Source organism: Schistocerca gregaria, chromosome 3 (assembly GCF_023897955.1).
Source record: "Schistocerca gregaria isolate iqSchGreg1 chromosome 3, iqSchGreg1.2, whole genome shotgun sequence".
Lineage (NCBI taxonomy): Eukaryota > Metazoa > Arthropoda > Insecta > Orthoptera > Acrididae > Schistocerca > Schistocerca gregaria.
Genome location: NC_064922.1, coordinates 108,829,897 through 108,849,797, shown reverse-complemented (window position 1 = coordinate 108,849,797; position 19,901 = coordinate 108,829,897). Strand labels below are relative to the sequence as shown.

The 19,901-nt window shown below is 45.7% G+C and overlaps 1 protein-coding gene across 1 annotated transcript in view; it reads left to right on the top strand.

The window, feature by feature from the left end:
* LOC126356005 (uncharacterized) overlaps positions 1 to 19,901 on the top strand; it is a 129,126-nt gene that overhangs the window by 80,586 nt on the left and 28,639 nt on the right. Inside the window, exon 2 of the mRNA XM_050006647.1 lies at positions 14,352 to 14,573. Within this exon, the coding sequence (XP_049862604.1) occupies positions 14,352 to 14,573 (222 nt within the window). The remainder of the gene's footprint in view (positions 1 to 14,351; positions 14,574 to 19,901) is intronic.

The following is a 19,901-nucleotide window of genomic DNA, read 5'->3' as shown; positions in this document are numbered from 1 at the left end:
GTCCATTCGATCATTGACTTGTGTGTTCGCTGTGTTCAAATTTATGTCTGTGTCCGTTTGCAACAGTCCTCGAGACGTACGTACATCCTCATCTGTGTACACAAGTCCATATGTTATGATACTTGCGTTCCGTTTTGGAAGTTTTGATTCTTGAATTCCTTTGTTATAACGTAGTTCACAGCCATTTATCTGTAGTTTTTATTTTCATGAGAGGTATATGCGGCACGGCACCTGCTCTCGTTGTTCATCACATTTACTTGCGACGGTAATATATTCTTTCCACATGACTCTTATTTATAACCATTGCACAGTATGACAATTGCCAAGACTACACAAGGAGAACGGACACATCAATAACCGGACGGAGAGTACATAATTTTCTGAAGGAAAAAACAATGAGGGGCACGAGTGAGATTTAAACGCGGATCTCCTGCGCTGTTGTCAAACACCGTGACGACACAACCACGACATCATTCTTATCTAAGTTTGCTCGATGTTGCACATCTTGAGCTTACACTGTTCACTGTCTGTATTTTGCTTCTTTTTTCACAGTTAATTACTCCTTCTTCCTGTTTTCATGCTTGATCTGTGCTCAGTTTTCGAGGGGCTATCCACTGGGTCATTTTACCACTGAATCTGAGGATAATGTGATGGTGAGTTTCCCTTGTTAGAAGTAAACGTGCTTCCACAAAAGAGATGTATAGTTGTGATTAAAAGTACTGAAGGGCAAGTAATATTAGTGATTCATTTGCTAATTTCCATTGATATTTGATTATATCAAAAGTGTTGAATGTTATCTACCAGTTTTTACATACATTGCTCATTGATAAGGAAACTTCAGTGTACAGAGATCACGTATTTTTTGGCACTTGATAGGTATATGACAGGTGACAAGCAGTTTAATATAATTAGACAGTTGGACATAGGCAGCTTGAAATTCTCACGTAAATTTCCTGTCACAGGAGTTACATACTGTTATTTGACGGTGTAAAGGTTATTCATAACAACTTCCTTCATGAAGCTGCTGAAACAGAGGGCAGTACCAGCTTAATTCATTCTGAAAATAGTTTTTGGCTAATGATGTGATGTGTAAAAATTATTCTGTTCAACACACTACACCAGAAATAAAGAAGAAATTTATCTGGATAACAGTTAATAGCTTTTGCAAAATCAAAAATAATGAAACTCGTGTGCAGTCTCTTGAAGGTTCTAATAAAAGGAAACTTCAAAGACTGTGTCATAATTTTAAATATTTTTTTTCAATTTTCTGTTTAATTTGTGTTGCTCATTACTGACTTCTACATGCCTCCACATATCTCCAGTGACAAATGGTCGTACCCTTTGATGCGGTGATTATGTACTCAGTGATTAGTGTAAAATCAAACGTAAGTCTTGTATAATGTCTTGGAAAAGCTAACAAATAAAAATCTAACTTTTTGGCACAGTTTGACTACATTCTTTTAATTACTTAATATGCTACTTACCTCTCACTATTTTCCAGGTGAGCCCACGATAAAAAGCACTTGCACTTTAAAAATTAAATGATTGATGCAGCACGTTCTGTGATCAGTGATAAGCGTAAAATCAAACGTATGTACTGCACAGTCTTTATGAGTACATTCTGATATAAACATTGCTTACTACATGCCAAATATTTGTTCTTCCAGATATACTCAAAAGAAACTACAGTTTTTCTTGAATTTCATGCTGACACGTCCAGGCCAACTTACCGCAGGAGTTTTTTTGAATCTACATCTACATCTACATTTACGTGGACACTCTGCAAACCACATTTAAGTGCCTGGCAGAGGGTTTGTCGAACCACCTTCACAATTCTCTATTATTCCAATCTCGTATAGCGCGCGGAAAGAACGAACACCTATATCTTTCTGTACGAGATCTGATTTCCTTTATTTTAACATGGTAATCGTTCCTCTCTACGTAGGTCGGTGTAAAAAAAATATTTTCGCAATCGTAATTTCGTGAGAAGATTCCGTCGCAAGAAAAAACGCCTTTCTTTTAATGATTTCCAGCCCGAACCCTGTATCATTTCTGTGACACTTTCTCCCATATTTCGCGATAATACAAAACGTGCTGCCTTCCTTTTAACTTTTTCGATGTATTCCGTCAATCCTATGTGGTAAGGATCTCACACCGTGCAGCAGTATTCTAAAAGAGGACGGACAAGCGTAGTGTAGGCAGTCTCCTTAGTAGGTCTGTTACATTTTCTAAGTGTCCTGCCAATAAAACGCAGCCTTTGGTTAGCCTTCCCCACAACATTTTCTATGTGTTATTTCCAATTTAAGTTGTTCGTAATTGTAATACCTAGGTATTTATTTGAATTTATGGCTTTTAGATTAGACTGATTTATCGTGTAACCGAAGTTTAACGAGTTCCTTTAAGCACTCATGTAAATAGCTTCACACTTTTCGTTATTGGGGGTCAACTGCCACATTTTGTACCATTCATATACTTTTTCTAAATCGTTTTTCAATTTGTTTTGATCTTCTGATTACTTGACTAGTGCATAAACGACAATGTCATCTGCAAAGAATCGAAGACAGCTGCTCAGATTGGCTCCCGAATCGTTTATAAAGATAAGGAACTGCAATGGGCCTATAACGCTACCCTGGGCAACGCCTGAAATCACTTCTGTTTTACTCGATGACTTTCCATCAGTTACTACGAACTGTGACCTCACTGACATGAAATCGCAAAACCTGTCACATAACTGAGACGATATTCCATAAGCACGCACTTTCACTATGAGCCGCTTGTGTGGTACAGTGCCAAAAGCCTTCCGGAAATCTAGGAATGCGGAATCGATCTGAAATCCCTTGTCAATAGCACTCAGCACTTCATGTGAATAAAGAGATAGTTGTTGTTCACAGGAACGATGTTTTCTAAATCCATGTTGACTTTGTGTCAATACACCGTTTCCTTCGAGGTAATTCATAGTGTTCAAACACCATATATGTTAAAAATCATGCTGCATATCGACGTTAACGAGATGGGCCTGTAATTTAGTGGAATAGTGAAATAGTGGAATAATTGCCGCACTTATGGTTCCCGTTTTAAATGATTAATGCATCCCGGTCCTCAGAAACATTACCTGTATCAGAAAACAGAAAATTTTTCTGTGTTCATCTTTTCTTCCCCTCTCTGATTGCATAGCTAGTGCCTAAAACCTGTAGGGTATTATCGATATCTCTCATTAACAAACAACACTCCATATCTGTGAAGTAATTTTCGTAAACCACCAAGTTCATCCCGAAGCAGGGTCATTAAGTATAATTTTTCACTGCTAAATGTAGACTAAAAGCCCAGCGGTCGCGCCCTCCAGTAGCGATTTATTTGCAGAGTTCTGCGACTGAGTAACGAGCGCCAGAAGGCCTCGACATGTACAGTACTGGCCATTAAAATTGCTACACCACGAAGATGACGTGCTACAGACGCGAAATTTAACCTACAGGAAGAAGATGCTGTGATATGCAAATGATTAGCTTTTCAGAGCATTCAAACAAGATTGGCGCCGGTGGCGACACCTACAACGTAATGACATCAGGAAAGTTTCCAACCGAAATTCTCCTACACAAACAGCAGTTGACCGGCGTTGCCTGGTGAAACGCTGTTGTGATGCCTCGTGTAGGGAGGAGAAGTGCGTACCATCACATTTCTGACTTTGATAAAGGTCGGACTGTAGCCTATCGCGATGCGGTTTATCGTATCGCTATATTGCTGCTCGCATTGGTCGAGATCCAATGACTGTTAGCAGAATATGGTATCTGTGGGTTCAGAAGGGTAATACGGAACACCGTGCTGGATCCCAACGGCGTCGTATCACTAGCACTCGAGATGACAGGCATCGAATTCGCATGTCTGTAACGGGTCGTGCAGCCACGTCTCGATCCCGAGTCAACAGATGAGGACGTTTGCAAGACAACAACCATCTTCACGAACATGGACTATCAGCTCAGAGACCATGGCTGAGGTTACCCTTGACGCTGCATCACAGACAGGAGCGCCTGCGGTGGTGTACTCAACGACGAACCTGGGTGCACGAATGGCAGAACGTCATTTTTTCGGATGAATCCAGGTTCTGTTTACAGCATCATGATGGTCGCATCCGTGTTTGGCGACATCTCGGTGAACGCACGTTGGAAGCGTGTATTCTTCATCGGCATACTGGCGTATCACCCGGCGTGATGGTATGGGGTGCCACTGGTTACACGTCTCGGTCACCTTGTGTTTGCATTGACGGCACTTTGAATAGTATACTTTCCATTTCAGATGTGTTACGACCCGTGGCTCTACCCTTCATTCGATCCCTGCGAAACCCTACATTTTAGCAGGGTAATGCACGACTGCATGTTGCAGGTCCCGTACGGGCCTTTCTGGATACAGAAAATGTTCGACTGCTGCTCTGGCCAGCACATTCGTAAGATCTCTCACCAATTGAAAACGTCTGGTCAATGGTGGCCGAGCAACTGGCTCGTCACAATACGCCATTCACTACTCTGGATGAATTGTGGTACTGTGTTGTAGCTGCATGGGCAACTGTACCTGTGCCCGGCATCCAAGCCCTGTTTGACTCAATGCTCAGGCGTGTAAGGCCGTTATTACGGCCAGACGTGGTTGTTCTGGGTACTCATTTCTCAGGATGTATGCACCCAAATTGGGTGAAAATATAATCACATGTGAGTTCTAGTATAAGATATTTGTCCAATGAATATCCGTTTATCATCTGCATCTCTTCTTGGTGTAGCAGTTTTAATGGTGTAACGGTAGAATTGAACGACCGTAGCGGAGTGCTGGCGGGAAATGCAATCTGAGTCGCGCGCCGTGGCGTGTACACAGCCACTGGCTACGAAGAACAAGCAGTCTGAGACGGGCCATTTGCGAACATGTATCCCTCTCGACACAGTGATGACGGGTTACCAGACGCGCGTAATGCATTGTCGCACCGTCTTTATTAATAAATGGTTAAACTAAGTTTTCCGTGTTTCGCATTCTGAACTACCCGGAACTACCGGCCACGCATCCAATCCTAACAGAAAATGGACGCAATAGCATTTTACTCGGCCGTCCAAAAGACCCTGTTGGAATGGCCACTAGTGTAGCAGTTGACGTGAGCTGCCAAGTTGTTAGTAGACCTCGTATATTTTAAAGTGTCGGCTGGACTGTCTGCTCTGAAACACTAGCGCATTTTACTCTCTGGTCAGATCTGCCACAGATCACCGCCTTCAACAACAGCAGGTTGCATTCTGTCTTGTGGTGGCCAGTAGTCACAATGTCTTAGATCTCCAGTGTTTATTAGGGACCTGGCAGAAAATTATCTCCACGTATTCGAGCCTCCACATCTACCTCAGTCCTCCTACCTTTTCACCTCACACTGTCCTAACCACACCTTCCTTACCAGTTTCGCGTGCACTTGTCCACTAAGGTGAAGCAGAAAATCGCCTACAATTGTAGGAGTTACGATCCCCTAAACGGTCTCGAGCATCTTTTGCGACGCCGCTAACGGCGTGCGGTTATTAATTACTCGGACGTAAGCGGAGGCGAGAGTGCGTAGTCTTAAACGCGGACTTTGGAGCGGGTGGGAAGCCCGGCCTCGGGGCTTTAACGGCCGGCTGCGGTGCAACATGCGACTCCCTCCCCGTCCATCAATTATCTCCTTGTCAGCGCTTTTGTCCCGGCGCTGCGGTTTACGGCGATCGTCCCGTGAAAGCCCATTAGCCAGAGCACCGGCCCGCGGCGCTCTGCCAATAAAATGCAGCCGCCGCTTGTCGCTATTAACGCGGACATGGACGCCGCCCGGCCGCGACAAAGCGCCTCTCCTCTCCTCTCCTCTCCCCTCACCTCCGCTGCCCGCGGACGCAGAAAGGGCCGGCAGGAAGCGACGGCGCACGCACGCACGTGCGTACGGACCGTTACGCGCTCCCCAAATACACCCCTTGACCCTTTCGCCGGCTAATGTAAGCTGCGGCGACGGAGAGTCCTCGACGACTAAAGACAAAGCCGTGCCTCGGGGGCGATGTCAAAAAATAGGCGTTCGACACGCTAATAGTGCTGCTGCTCGCCGAGAACCCTTGAATCGTCATTATTGCTTACAGCTTTCTATATACTCAGACTGACTGTACGAGGGGGGCACAGCGATACAAAACCAAGTCAGGAACTTGTAGGCCGAACATCCGAAATCTGAAGCTACTGAAGTCAAAGTCTTCTGGGTTATTACGCCGCCACATGTTTCCTCTAAAATGTTCTTCGTTTCGACCCCTCTGCTGGGATCGTCCTCAGGATCTCTCTTTTTTTTTCTTATTCATTTTCAATACCCCCTCTCCCCCCCCCCCAAGGAGGCGGGCTGGCAGCAGCTTAGTACGCTGCTCTACAGATTACAGACTTTTTTTTTAAAAACGGAAGAAGAAAGGAAATAAGAAAAACAGGCGATAAAACGGTGACTTAAAGTGTAAAATGGCGGAAAAATTCGGAAAGTTAAAACAGAAAGCAAAAGTGGTTGGCAATGTTAATGAAATACACAACTATCAGACAAGTAACATAGTAGACACCATTAAAAAACATGGCGACAGTCTGGTTTCTGTTCGCAATAGATAAAAAGTCACACCCAGCGACAGTATGATGGCCGTTCGCAACACTTCCCAAAAGACACAACACGGAGCACTCACTGTAAAACACTGCACGAAAATGGCGGCACAAAGATGACACTCCCAAGCCAAAGGCATATGTGAGGGGGGGGGGGGGGGGGGAGGGAAGGGACCTTGACCTTGAGGAGGGGGAAAAACAAGGAGGGAGGAGAGGAAAAAACGAAAGGGCTGGAGGAATGAAGGAGGAAGAGAGCTCATAAGGGGCGAGAGGGGTAGGGCAGACGCGAGAGGGAATGAGACGAGACAGAGGACGGAAATGCAAAAGGACTTGGGGGAGAGAAGGGGGCAGAGAGAGGGAGGTGGGGGAAAAGGAGGATGGAAGAGGGGAGAGAGGGAGCCTAGTAAAAGGTCAGAGGAAAGGAGGGGGAGCGAGGATCAGATAGGAGGGATAAATGGAGGGACAGACGGCATCATCTGGGAAGGGGAGTTGATGGAAGCTACCTTGGGAAAAGAGATGAAGGGTGTAGAGATGGAGGGTGGGGGGGACACAACAGTGAAGATGTGGCAGGGGGTATCTTTTGGTGTCCATTACTGTTAGAACACTGTCAGAGGCGAGTGTCGCATCCACTTATAAAGGGGGAGTTTTCTGGCATTCATGCTGGAGAAGTGGTAGTATTGGTTAAAATGCATGTGGCTGCCATTGGTGGGCCATAGTCATAGGCTAATATTTACGGTCTGATGCAGAAGAAGGGGCGTTGGCTTCTCATCTCCTGTGGGTACCATTGGCGGTCCATCGTCATTGGATAGAAAGGCACTATTCCACACTCATGCTGGATAAGGGTTATTGGTTGAAATGCCTGTTACCGCTATTGGTTGGTCGTCTTCAGTGGCTAGATTCGAAACGGGCACAGCAAGAGAGGTGGAATGTTTACCCAAAATATTATTGTCCACCGAGGTGACCTGCAGCGCGTTGCTTATGCCGCTCACACACCGCGACCGCGTATTTGCTTCCTTGATGGTGGGGAGCCACGATGCTGGAAACCTATAGCCGTCCTCTCTATTGAAATTAGGTGCATTCTTAGAAGTTTCAACCACTTCTCGGACCTTTCTTCTATAGATGTTTGTTTTTTTAGCCAGTACAAGTACATTATTAATATCGATGCCAGAGCCACCGATCTCGTGATGTTCCGCTACTGCCGATTTTGCACTTTGTTTTAGCCGCAGATGCTGTTCATGTTCCTTAATGTGTTCTTTAACAGTGCTTCCCGTTTCGCCTATACACACATTGCCGCAGCCACATGACACTTGTTAGACGCCGGCATTGTGGACGTAATCCAGTGCATCCGTTTTTCGTCGGAGAAAGTATTTTATTTTGTTTTGACTATAGAAAGATGTCTGAATACCATTTTTCTTTAAAATTCTGCTTATGCGGTCAGTGACCCCAGAAACGAACGGTAACCTGACGCAGTGAGAAGAAGGTTCTTCGTCATTCTTATTAGCAATATAAATATTCTTTGACGATTGAATAACTATCACATCCATTTGCCTTCAATGTCCTCTTTAAAAAATCGAACTCCGATTCCAAGTTGTCGTCATCGCTGATACGGAAGGCAGGTGAAGACAGAGTGTTGAGTACTGCTCGCTTCTGAACTGGGTGGTGGTGCGAAGTGGCATCTAAATACCTGTTTGTGTTAGTCAGCTTTCTGAACACTCTGTGACCTGGAGTGTTATCAGATCTTCTGTATACCAACACATCTAGGAACGGGAGACCGACCTCACTCTCAACCTCCAAGGTGAATTCGATTTTGGAGTGAATCCCATTTAAGAAACTGTGGAACGCATGAAGTTCTTCTTCGCCTTGTGGCCATATAACAAATGTATCATCCTCATAGCGGAGCCAGCAAGAAGACTTCAAAGGAGCACTACTTAACGCTTGTTGTTCAAAATGTTCCATAAAAACTTCAGCTGCAACTGGCGAAATGGGTGAGCCCATAGCAAGGCCGTCAGCCTGTTCATAGAATTCACCTTTGTATTTAAAATAGTTCGAACGAAGACATAATTCAATTAAGACAGAAACATCTGGAGCAACATTCTCTCTCATGATCTCCATTGTATATGATACTGGGACGTTAGTAAATAACGATGTCACATCGAAGGTAACAAGAATTTCACCTGCAGATATCCTCAGTGTGCGTATAATTTCTAAAAAAATGTTTCGAATCTTTTATAAAAGTATTTGTTTTACCAACTAGATGTCTCAGTTTGCCAGATAAATGACGTACTAGGAAATAAGACGACGAGTTAATCCCACTGCCTATAGGCCTCAAAGGAACCGATTCTTTATATATTTTCGGTAGTCCGTACATTCTGGGTGAGAACAATGAATCTGGTCAGCCGGCCGGAGTGGTCTAGGCGCTTCAGTCGGGAACCGCGCTGCTGCTACAGTCGCATGTTCGAATCCTGCCTCAGTCATGAATGTGTGTGATGTCCTTAGGTTAGTTAGGTTAAGTAGTTCTAAGTTCTAGGGGACTGATGACTCCAGATGTTAAGTCCCATAGTGCTCAGAGCCATTTGAACCATTCTGAATAATATGAAACGAGTCGTCCGGTCTGCAACATGTTTCCAGTCACCAACAGTCGAATGTCGATGTTGACGGGCGCAGGTGAGGTGTAAAGCTTTGTGTGGTGCAGCCATCAAGGGTACAGGAGTGAACCTTCGGCTCCGAAAGCTCACATCTAAGATGTTTCGTTGAATGGTTCACACGCTGACACGTGTTGATGTCTCAGCATTGAAATCTGCAGCAATTTTCGGAAGGGCTGCACTTTTGTCATGTAGAACGATTCTCTTCAGTCGTCGTTTGTCCCTTTCCTGCAGGATCTTTTTCCGGCTGCATGTAGACCGGAGATTTGATGTTTTACCGGATTCCTGATATTCACGGTACACTGGAGAAATGGCCGTACGGGGAAGTCCCACTTCACCGCTACCTCGGAGATGCTGTGTCCCATCGCTTGTGCACCAACTATAACACCACGTTCAAACTCACTTAAATCTTGATAACCTGACAACGTAGCAACAGCAACCGATCTAACAACTGCACCAGACACTTGCAGTCTTATATAGGCGTTACCGACCGCACGGGTCGTGTCTACCTGTTTACGTATCTCTGTATTTGAATAAGCATGCCTATACCAGTTTCTTTGGCGCTTCAGTGTATGATCTGTTGGGAAACTACCGTAGAAGTGTCGAAACCACGTATATTTATTTTAAGGAATATAAAATTTGCCTCTAAAACTATAAACTAACGAAATGATACAGTCTGTCGATAAACTGAAGAGCTAGCAGGCCAGCCCACACTCTCGCTAACAAACTATCTCCAGGATACGTTCAAGGACCAAGCGACGCACGTTGACGCTTGGAACGGCTAGCAGAGAGGTGCGCCAGGGGCTTCTAGTTGCAAGTTTTATATCTGTGTGCTTCACAGTTAGTACCGAAAACTGGCACGGGTGAAAGTGTGTGAGGGAGAAAGGAGGAGACGGTGGGCGCCAAATGATAGGGGAAGTGCATCTAAGAGTGCGTAGTTAAGGAATAAGCGTAAATATCTGGGTTATTATAAATAGGGAAACAAAATCATTTTAGGTTTATATTTATTGACACAAAATATGCATGTTCAGAAATCTACAGCAACACAGTCGTAAGACTTCCATTGAACTTTGACCGAGCGAGGTGGCGCAGTGGTTAGCACACTGGACTCGCATTCGGGAGGACGACGGTTCAATCCTGCGTCCAGCCATCCTGATTTAGGTTTTCCGTGATTTCCCTAACTCGTTCCAGGCAAATGCTGGGATGGTTCCTTAGAAAGGGCACGGCCGACTTCCTTCCCCGTCCTTCCTTAATTCGATGAGACCTCGCAGTTTGGTCTCTTCCCTCAAGCAATCCAATCCATTGAACTTTCCAAAAATACAGTAAACGAGAAATGCGCTCTCTTTCGTTCACGTGTGCCTAAGAATATGCAAAACATGCCCGAAGAGCACTTTTTTAGCAAAACTACATATCTACGTCTACATATATACTCCGCTAGCCACCAAACGGTGTGTGGCGGAGGGCACAATTCGCGCCAAAGTCATATTCACCCACCTCTGTTCCACTCGCGGACCGCGCGAGTGAAAAACGACTGTCTGAACGCCTCCGTACGACCTCTTATTTCCCTTATCTTTGATTGGTGATCATTGCGCGATTTGAAAGTTGGTGGTAATTTAGTGAGCAGCCCTTTCCGTTTAGCGCGCTGTCTACCTGCAAGTGTTCCCACTTCAAACATTCTACGAGATTTGTAACGCTCTCGCGATGGCTAAATGTACCAGTCACGAATCTTGCCGCTCTTCTTTGGGCCTTCTCAGTCTCTTGAATAAGACCCAACTGGTGAGGGTCCCATACAGACGAACAGTACTCCAAGACTGGACGAACTAAGTATTGTAAGCTTTTTCCTTTGTTGAAGGACTGCATCGCTTCAGGATTCTACCAATAAACCGCAATCTAGTTCGCCGTATCCGTTACTTGTGTAATCTGATCATTCTATTTGAGACCATTTCGAATAGTCACACCCAGATACTTGACTGATGTTACCGCTTCCAAAGACTGGGCATTTATTTTGTACTCGTACATTAATGGGGATTCTCGCCTTGTTACACGCAGCAGGTTACACTTACTAATATTGAGAAATAACTGCCAGTCATTACACCAAGCATTTATTTTCTGCAAATCCTCATTGATTTGTTCACCACTTTCGTGTGATACTACTTTCCTGTAGACTACAGCATCATTAGCAAACAGTCTAATGCCGCTGTCAATACCATCAACCAGATCGTTAATGTAAATCGTAAAAAGCAGCGGACCTATTACGCTCCCCTGGAGCACATCTGGAGTTACGCTTGTCTCTGTTGAAGTCACCCGTTCAGGACGACATACTGCTCCCTGTCTGTTAGAAAATTTTCTATACAACCGCATATGTCACCGGATAGACAGTAAGCGCGCACTTTTTGTAGCAAGTGACTCTGCGGAACTGAGTCGAACGCCTTTCGAAAGTCGAGAAATATGGCATCAACCTGTGAACAGGTATCTAGAGCCTGTTGTACATCATACACAAATAGGGCCAGCTGTGTCTCGCACGACCGCTGTTTCCTAAAATCGTGTTGGTTTCTGCAGATGAGCTTCTCAGAGTCTAGAAAGGTCATAATGTCTGAACACAAAATATGTTCCACGATTCTGCAACAAATCGATGTCAGTGGAATTGGCCGGTAATTATGTGCATCCAATTTTCTACCCTTTATATAGACTGCTATGACCTGGGCCTTCTTCCATTCCCGTGGAACTTTCCGCTGTTCCAATGATCTCTGATAGATGAAAGGATAAGAATGGTGCTATATTTTTAGCATAACATAAAATCTTACGGGGATACCGTCTGGGCATGATGCCTTCCAGGCTTCTAAGGATCTTAACTGTTTTACAATCCCAGTTGCACTGAACACTACGTCAGCCATCCTTGCGTTTGTTCGATACTTGAAAGGGGGAATGGTGCTGCAGTCCTATACCGTAAACGATGGTTTGTAAGCTGTTTATCATCACCAGTTACATTACCCGTAATGTCAGCAAGAGAAGAGACTGAATTATTTGCAGTATTCATAGATTTTACGTACGACCAAAATTTTTTGAGGTTAGTATCTCCAGATAAAATGGCACAAATGAACGCAGTGTCACCCTCAATGGAAGACAGCTGTTGGTGCTGCCATCTTACACACTCAGTGCACTGGATACAGTCCTCTGGAAACGCCAAAATCTGTGTTCTCTACTCACAGCTTTCAGTCTTTTCGTTAAAGCAGAGTCTTTCGTACCAAGAGCAGCGGCAACCGTTGTTCGCTTCCTCCACTTTCATATCGTTGTCTGCCTTCACTGAACGGCTCTTCAGTTTAGATGAGCTTCCTGTCCGATTTTCATACTTAATCTGAAGTCAATCGGAAATAAAACCTATCCTTAGAACGCAACCTCGCGAATTTCCAGGTCTACCCTAAAGAAAGACCGAACGAGCTGGCGCAGTGGTTAGCACACTGTAGTTGCATTCGGAAAGACGACGGTTCAAACCTGCGTCCGGCCACACAGATTTAGATTTTCCGTGATTTTCCTAAACTGCTTCAGGCAAATGCCGGGATGGTTCCTTTAAAAGGGTACAGCCGACTTCCTTCCCCATCCTTCCCTAATCCGATGGGACCTCTCTGTTTGGTCCCCTTCCACAAATCAACAAACCTGTCCTAAAGAAACGTAGACACTCTTTGGGGACGTTCGTTATACGCGCGCTCTTTCGTACAGAAACAATGATTCCAAGCGATGTCAACAGACGGAAGCAGACGTCACAATTGCCAAACATGTGGATGAAGTACGGTAGTTTGCAAGCCGATCTATAGAAATACGATCAAGATTTAAAGGCTATTTCTCGTGTGTTTTGTGTACGTCTTGTGCAACGCAGTACCAGAACTATTTCAAGAAAGCTGAAAGGTGGTCTTCACCTGTTTCAGTTCGGAAGCACTGGATTTCTTTAGACAACTTCTACAACATGTTTTTGATGCCAGTCTGAACATAACTACGTCATTGGCGAGCTGATCAGTTTAGTCAACCCTGAGGAACATAGGCTGCGCTCTCTTTTGGACTGCGCACACTTTGGTACAGCTACCCTACGTCTCTTGTATGGAAACATGTTCTCGAACTTGGCCTGCATATTTCAACTGAACGCTGTTTCACAAAACTGGCCCTTCTAATGCGCGCCTTTTTGTATGTTTGGCAACACGGTATTCAGATACACCTGGGAGTGTACATTTTCCATTAAATAATATTATATTATGCGTAGTAAATTTAATATGCGGAATACAAAAATTGGTAAGTAACATATCCGACGTAAGAAAAACAATCAACAAATTCTATGTAAATTACTGCACACTACTCTACAATGGTAAATAAAAAAAACTCCGTCTTCAGGACACGAGTGGCCTCCTGGGACCATCCGACCGCCGTGTCATCCTTCGAGGAGAATACGGATAGGAGGGGCGTGGAGTCAGCACACAGCTCTGCTAGTCGGTATTCTATTTCGCTAATTAAAGCACTCCCTCTTCAGGCCACAAGTGGCTCATCCGGACCATCCGACCGCCGTGTCATCCTCAGAGTGAGGATGCGGGTAGGAGGGGCGTGTGGTCAGCACACCGCTCTCACGGTCGTTATGATGGTTTTCTTTGACCAGAGCCGCTACTATTCGGTCGAGTAGCTCCTCAATTGGCATCACGGGGCTGAGTGCACCCCGAAAAATGGAAACAGCGCATGGCGACTGGATGGTCACCCGTCCAAGTGCCGGCCACGTCCAATAGTGCTTAACTTTGGTGATCTCACGGGAACCGGTGTATCTACTGCGGCATGGCCGTTGCTCCTCCTGTGGTAAATGCCAAACCGATTCTAAGTCACGTTGCACAGCAGACAGGCATTCTTCCAGTAAAGCCACTTCCCCGAAATGCCACTTTCCCCACCACAACCGCTTCTCATTCTTCAGTTTATCGACAGACTTTCGCTCATGTCCCGAAAATGACAAAATAAACTGACCGATACCGCGCCTCGAGAATAAGTGATAAACGAAACGTACGCGATTACAATGTGTGCTACCAGATGCGTGGTGTAGAGAGACACGTGGACGATGAAGCCGTCGCTGCCCTGTCGCAGGGAGGTGACGACTGGCTGCTGCGGGCGTCGCGCCCGGAGCAGCGTCGCGGTGGCGTGGTGTCGGTGCGCCTCTGGTGGCGACCTCCCGAACCACCACCTGCAGGGCGCGGCGCCTTCCTGGTCACGTGGGAGGTGGCCGGCGGCGCGCTGCGCGGGAACCTGGTCACCGACGCCCGCTGCGCCACACTCTCCCTACAGCCCGCCACCGTCTTCCGCATCCAGGTGAGCTTCATTCCCCACTACTGGTTTGATGCCGCTCTCCATGCTACTCTGACACCTGTGCAAGCACCCTCATCTCCGAACAACTACTGCAGCCCACGTCCATCTTAACCTGATTGCTGTACTAAACTCGTGCCCCTCCCCTCCCCAGATTTCCTTACCCCCCCCCTTTTCCCCCATTTGTCTTTCCTTACTCTTCCCCGTTTCCCAACAACCCACATACTGTACCTGCACTGTTGCTTGGCTCATGGAACACCCCCCCCCCCCCCTCTTGCGCTCACCAATCACCATCAAATTACACTTCTCCCTGTCCCTACGATGGAAACACCTTTCTGCCAGTAACCCTACCAGTCAGACACAACCACACACCAATGCTGAATCCTGCCTCATTCAGATCAGTCCTCCATCCAACCATGATCCACTCCCATTGCCACCAGTCGCAGTTTTAGATGTTTTTAAATGTGGGCTCATATATCTAAAAACTTCTGTTTTATTTTTCACCTTGCAAGAACCCCCCACTCGTACTAATCTTAGAGAAATATGTCAGTTTAGCCGGTGAGTCCTTAGTTGGTGGTATAGGAGATGTAGAGAATAACTGGCCACCCTTTCCCACCCGAGTTTTGCGATGATTAAGCCACACCATCCTTGAACTGATTTAGTCAGCCACTGAACAGGAATTCTTCCCACCTGTTACCTCGTGGCTTTATATCCCCTTGCAGAGCTTGCAAGATCCTCTCGCTTCTAAACTGATACTGTTATTACTCAGCTTAGCCGCGAGTCCGTAGAGAGTTATATATATGAGACGTACAGTATAACGTCAGCATTTCCACCCGGAATTTGCGGGTGTAAGTCGGACCTTCCTTGACCCGCCTTGGTGAGTCGTGTCGTCGGATTTCCTCCTACCTGTGCGCGGTGCAGCTCTCGTAAATATCGTCCCGTGCAGATTCTTCATTGGCGCATTGGATGTCTCTGTCGGTGGAAGGTGATTATCTGAAATTGCTGTCGATCAACTTTGGGGTATCTATTTACTCGAAATCAACATTCAGAATGCCGTAATATCATTTTTATTCCTATTAGATCAATAAACTACTCGTAACCGAGAGCATGGCTACCATCAAACAAGACAGGAAGAGCTCTTAACGCCGCCTGCCGACTTTGGCGCGCAGTCCGTATCTCTTAGTAGTTTCGTCATAGTTCGTGGATTTCCGATCAACTTCGTACTTACTTAGATATGCATTTGTTAATGAACGGGTGTGGATTTTAACGAGGCAAAATTATTATAAATTGTTTTACACATCCAGAGGCTACTCCTAGTACTCATGCTGTCATAAATGATTTGAATTATTAAATATAAATAAACAAAATCGGTGACTCTGGTGCTAAGACGGCGGTACTTCCCGTCGTGTATATTTCCCAGGCTGACACTTGCTGCTACGGTCCAGCGCCGAGCCCCACCCCACTACGCGCGACGTACGGCCGCTTCGTCACCTAGCAAGCCAGCGTGGGAATTGCTCTCCGATTCATGGCCGGCTACGGACTACAGCACTTCTTAACTATCGTGAATACATCAATAACACACAATCATTTATTAAAACCGGTAAAAATGTCTTCCTTGCGTAAGAGGCACTTTGCAAGGTGCAGCAGAGCCGTCGGATTCTGAAAGTGCAACGCTACTACGTTGTACATAATGAAGTGGAAAGAATTTTTTGATGCAAATCATTTTTTACAGGATGCAGTAATGATGCGTTTATTTACGAAACACCATAAAATGAATTTGTTCACACTCATCATGTTCTTGTTGTTGTGGTCATCAGTCTAGAGACTGGTTTGATGCAGCTCTCCATGCTACTCTATCCTGTGCAAGTTTCTTCATCTCCCAGGACCTACTGCAAATTATATCCTTCTGAATCTGTTTAGTGTAGTCATCTCTTCGTCTCCCTCTACCCTCCACGCTGCCCTCCAATACTAAATAGGTGATCCCTTGATTCCTCAGAATATGCCCTACCAACGTATCCCTTCTTCTAGTCAAGATGTGCCACAAATTTCTCTTCTCTCCAATTCTATTCAATACCTCCTCGTTAGTTATGTGATCTACCCATCTAATCTTCAGCATTCTTCTGTAGCGCCACATTTCGTACGCTTCTATTCTCTTCGTGTCTACACTATTTATCGTTATGTTTCACTTCCATACATGGCTACACTCCATGCAAATACTTTCAGAAACGACTGCCTGACGCTTAAATCCATACTCGATGTTAACTCATTTTTCTTCTTTAGAAACTCTTCCCTTGCCATTGTCAGTCTACATTTTATATCCTCTCTACCTCTGCCATCATCAGTTATTTTGCTCCCCAAATAGCAAAACTCATCAGCTACTTTAACCGTCAAGTTTCCTAATCTAATTCCCGCAGCATCACCCGGTTTACTTCGACTACGTTACATTATCCTCGTTTTGCTTTTGTTGATGTTTATCTTATATCCTCCTTTCAGACACTGTCCATTCCGTTCAGCTGCTCTTCCAGGTGCTTTACTGTGTCTGACAGAAATACAATGTCATCGGCGAACCTCAAACTTTTTATTTCTTCTCCATGGATTTTAATTACAGCTCCGAATTTTTCTTTTGTTTCCTTTAAAGCTTGCTCAATATACAGATTGAATAACATCGGGGAGAGGCTACAACCCTGTCTCACTCCCTTCCCAACCACTGCTTCCCTTTCATGCCCATCGACTCTTATAACTGCCATTTGGTTACTGCATAAATTGTAAATAGCGCCGCGGGGGATTAGCCGAGCGGTCTAGGGCGCTGCAGTCATGGAATGTGCGGCTGATTCCGGCGGAGGTTCGAATCCTCCCTCGGGCATGAGTGTCTGTGTTTGTCCTTAGGATAATTTAAGTTAAGTAGTGTGTAAGCTTAGGGACTGATGACCTTAGCAGTTAAGTCCCATAAAGATATCACTCAAATTTGAACATTTATAAATAGCATTTAGCTCCGTGTATTTCACCCCTGCCACTTTCAGAATTTGAAAGAGAGTATTTCAGTCAACATTGTCAAAAGCTTTCTCTAAGTCTACAAATGCTAGAAACGTAGTTTTGCATTAATCTCTTTTCTATGATAAGTCGTAGGGTCAGTATTTCCTCACGTGTTCCAACATTTCTATGGAATCCAAACTTGTCTTCCCCGAGGTCGGCGTCTACCAGATTTTCCATTCGTCTGTAAAGAATTCGTGTTAGTATCTTGAAGCCGTAGCTTTTTAAATTGATAGTTCGGTGTTGACATCTGACAATAACTGCTTTCTTTGGGATTGAAATTATTATATTCTTCTTGAAGTCTGAGAGTATTTCGCCTGTCTCATACATCTTGCTCAATAGATGGTAAAGTTTTGTTAGGCCTGGCTCTCCCAAGGCCATCAGTAGTTCTAATGGAATGTTGTCTACTCCCGGGGTCTTGTTTCGACTTAGATCACACTGATCATAAATTAGCTATTAAGGGTAAGAGTGCATGGTCTACCGAATGACTACATCGAAAGACATCCTGTTGACAACTGCCAACTATGGCGCTCAGTCTGTTACTTGAGCGTGCAATCGATAGCTCGTATAGTGCGGTAAATCTTCGATTGTGCCAAAGTTATCCATTTATTTATCAATATCAACCTTTCCTGGCATTGTAAAATTACTGGAAGATAGTATTTATGACCCGTAGGCTCCTCCTGATGTCTGAGTGGCAAAAGGCAACTTTTGTCAGCAAATTTCTATTAACAATTACTTGATTCACGCCAGAATAAATAGACTTTCTCTACGTATCTCTCTGCTGACATCACGAGCGATTATGCATCCGCACCTCATCCCACTGGCTATGAGACCGCCAGATGTTCGCTCGCCAGTGCTAGGCAGCGTGGGAACCTACCGCTCGCTCCTTACTCCGTACCTAATGACCTGACAGAGTGATATTCTTACTGCAGTTTACCGATACTTCACGGATCTGTACTCCCAGTGCGATACATATGATGATGACGGCGGCGATATCGTGAGTGCTCTGCCCACCGTAGTCACGTCTGCGGATAACTCTGCGGTCGTACACGATTTTGCTCCAGACGAAGTCCTTGAACTGATTTCTGGCTCGCCATCGTATAAATCCCCTGGCCCTGATGGTTTGCCACGGGAATTTTGTGTGCGCTTCTGGCCCATAATCGGACACGCATTTACAGATGTTCTCAATGAAGTGATGCGAGGGAGTGACGTGCCTGCCGAAATGAAGGAAGGCGGAATTGTATTGATACCAAAAAGCAAACACCGAAAAACCTTAGATAACTTCCGACCTATTACTTTACTCAATTTTGATTACAAAACCTTCGCCAGAGCACTCAACAGCAGATTGTCTCTGTTAATGAAGCAATTGATTCACAGCCATCAATCATGCATCCCTGGTCGCACTATTATGACGCCCCTTTCGGAATATAGAGATGTAACAGCCATAGCGTCAGTCACTAACGTGAATCTCGCATTGCTGTTTATCGACTTTTGCAAGGCTTTTGATCGAGTCCGCCACGCGTACCTCCTACAGCTACTGCAGCGTTCGAGCAACTGGTTATACACTCCTGGAAATGGAAAAAAGAACACATTGACACCGGTGTGTCAGACCCACCATACTTGCTCCGGACACTGCTAGAGGGCTGTACAAGCAATGATCACACGCACGGCACAGCGGACACACCAGGAACCGCGGTGTTGGCCGTCGAATGGCGCTAGCTGTGCAGCATTTGTGCACCGCCGCCGTCAGTGTCAGCCAGTTTGTCGTGGCATACGGAGCTCCATCGCAGTCTTTAACACTGGTAGCATGCCGCGACAGCGTGGACGTGAACCGTATGTGCAGTTGACGGACTTTGAGCGAGGGCGTATAGTGGGCATGCGGGAGGCCGGGTGGACGTACCGCCGAATTGCTCAACACGTGGGGCGTGAGGTCTCCACAGTACATCGATGTTGTCGCCAGTGGTCGGCGGAAGGTGCACGTGCCCGTCGACCTGGGACCGGACCGCAGCGACGCACGGATGCACGCCAAGACCGTAGGATCCTACGCAGTGCCGTAGGGGACCGCACCGCCACTTCCCAGCAAATTAGGGACACTGTTGCTCCTGGGGTATCGGCGAGGACCATTCGCAACCGTCTCCATGAAGCTGGGCTACGGTCCCGCACACCGTTAGGCCGTCTTCCGCTCACGCCCCAACATCGTGCAGCCCGCCTCCAGTGGTGTCGCGACAGGCGTGAATGGAGGGACGAATGGAGACGTGTCGTCTTCATCGATGAGAGTCGCTTCTGCCTTGGTGCCAATGATGG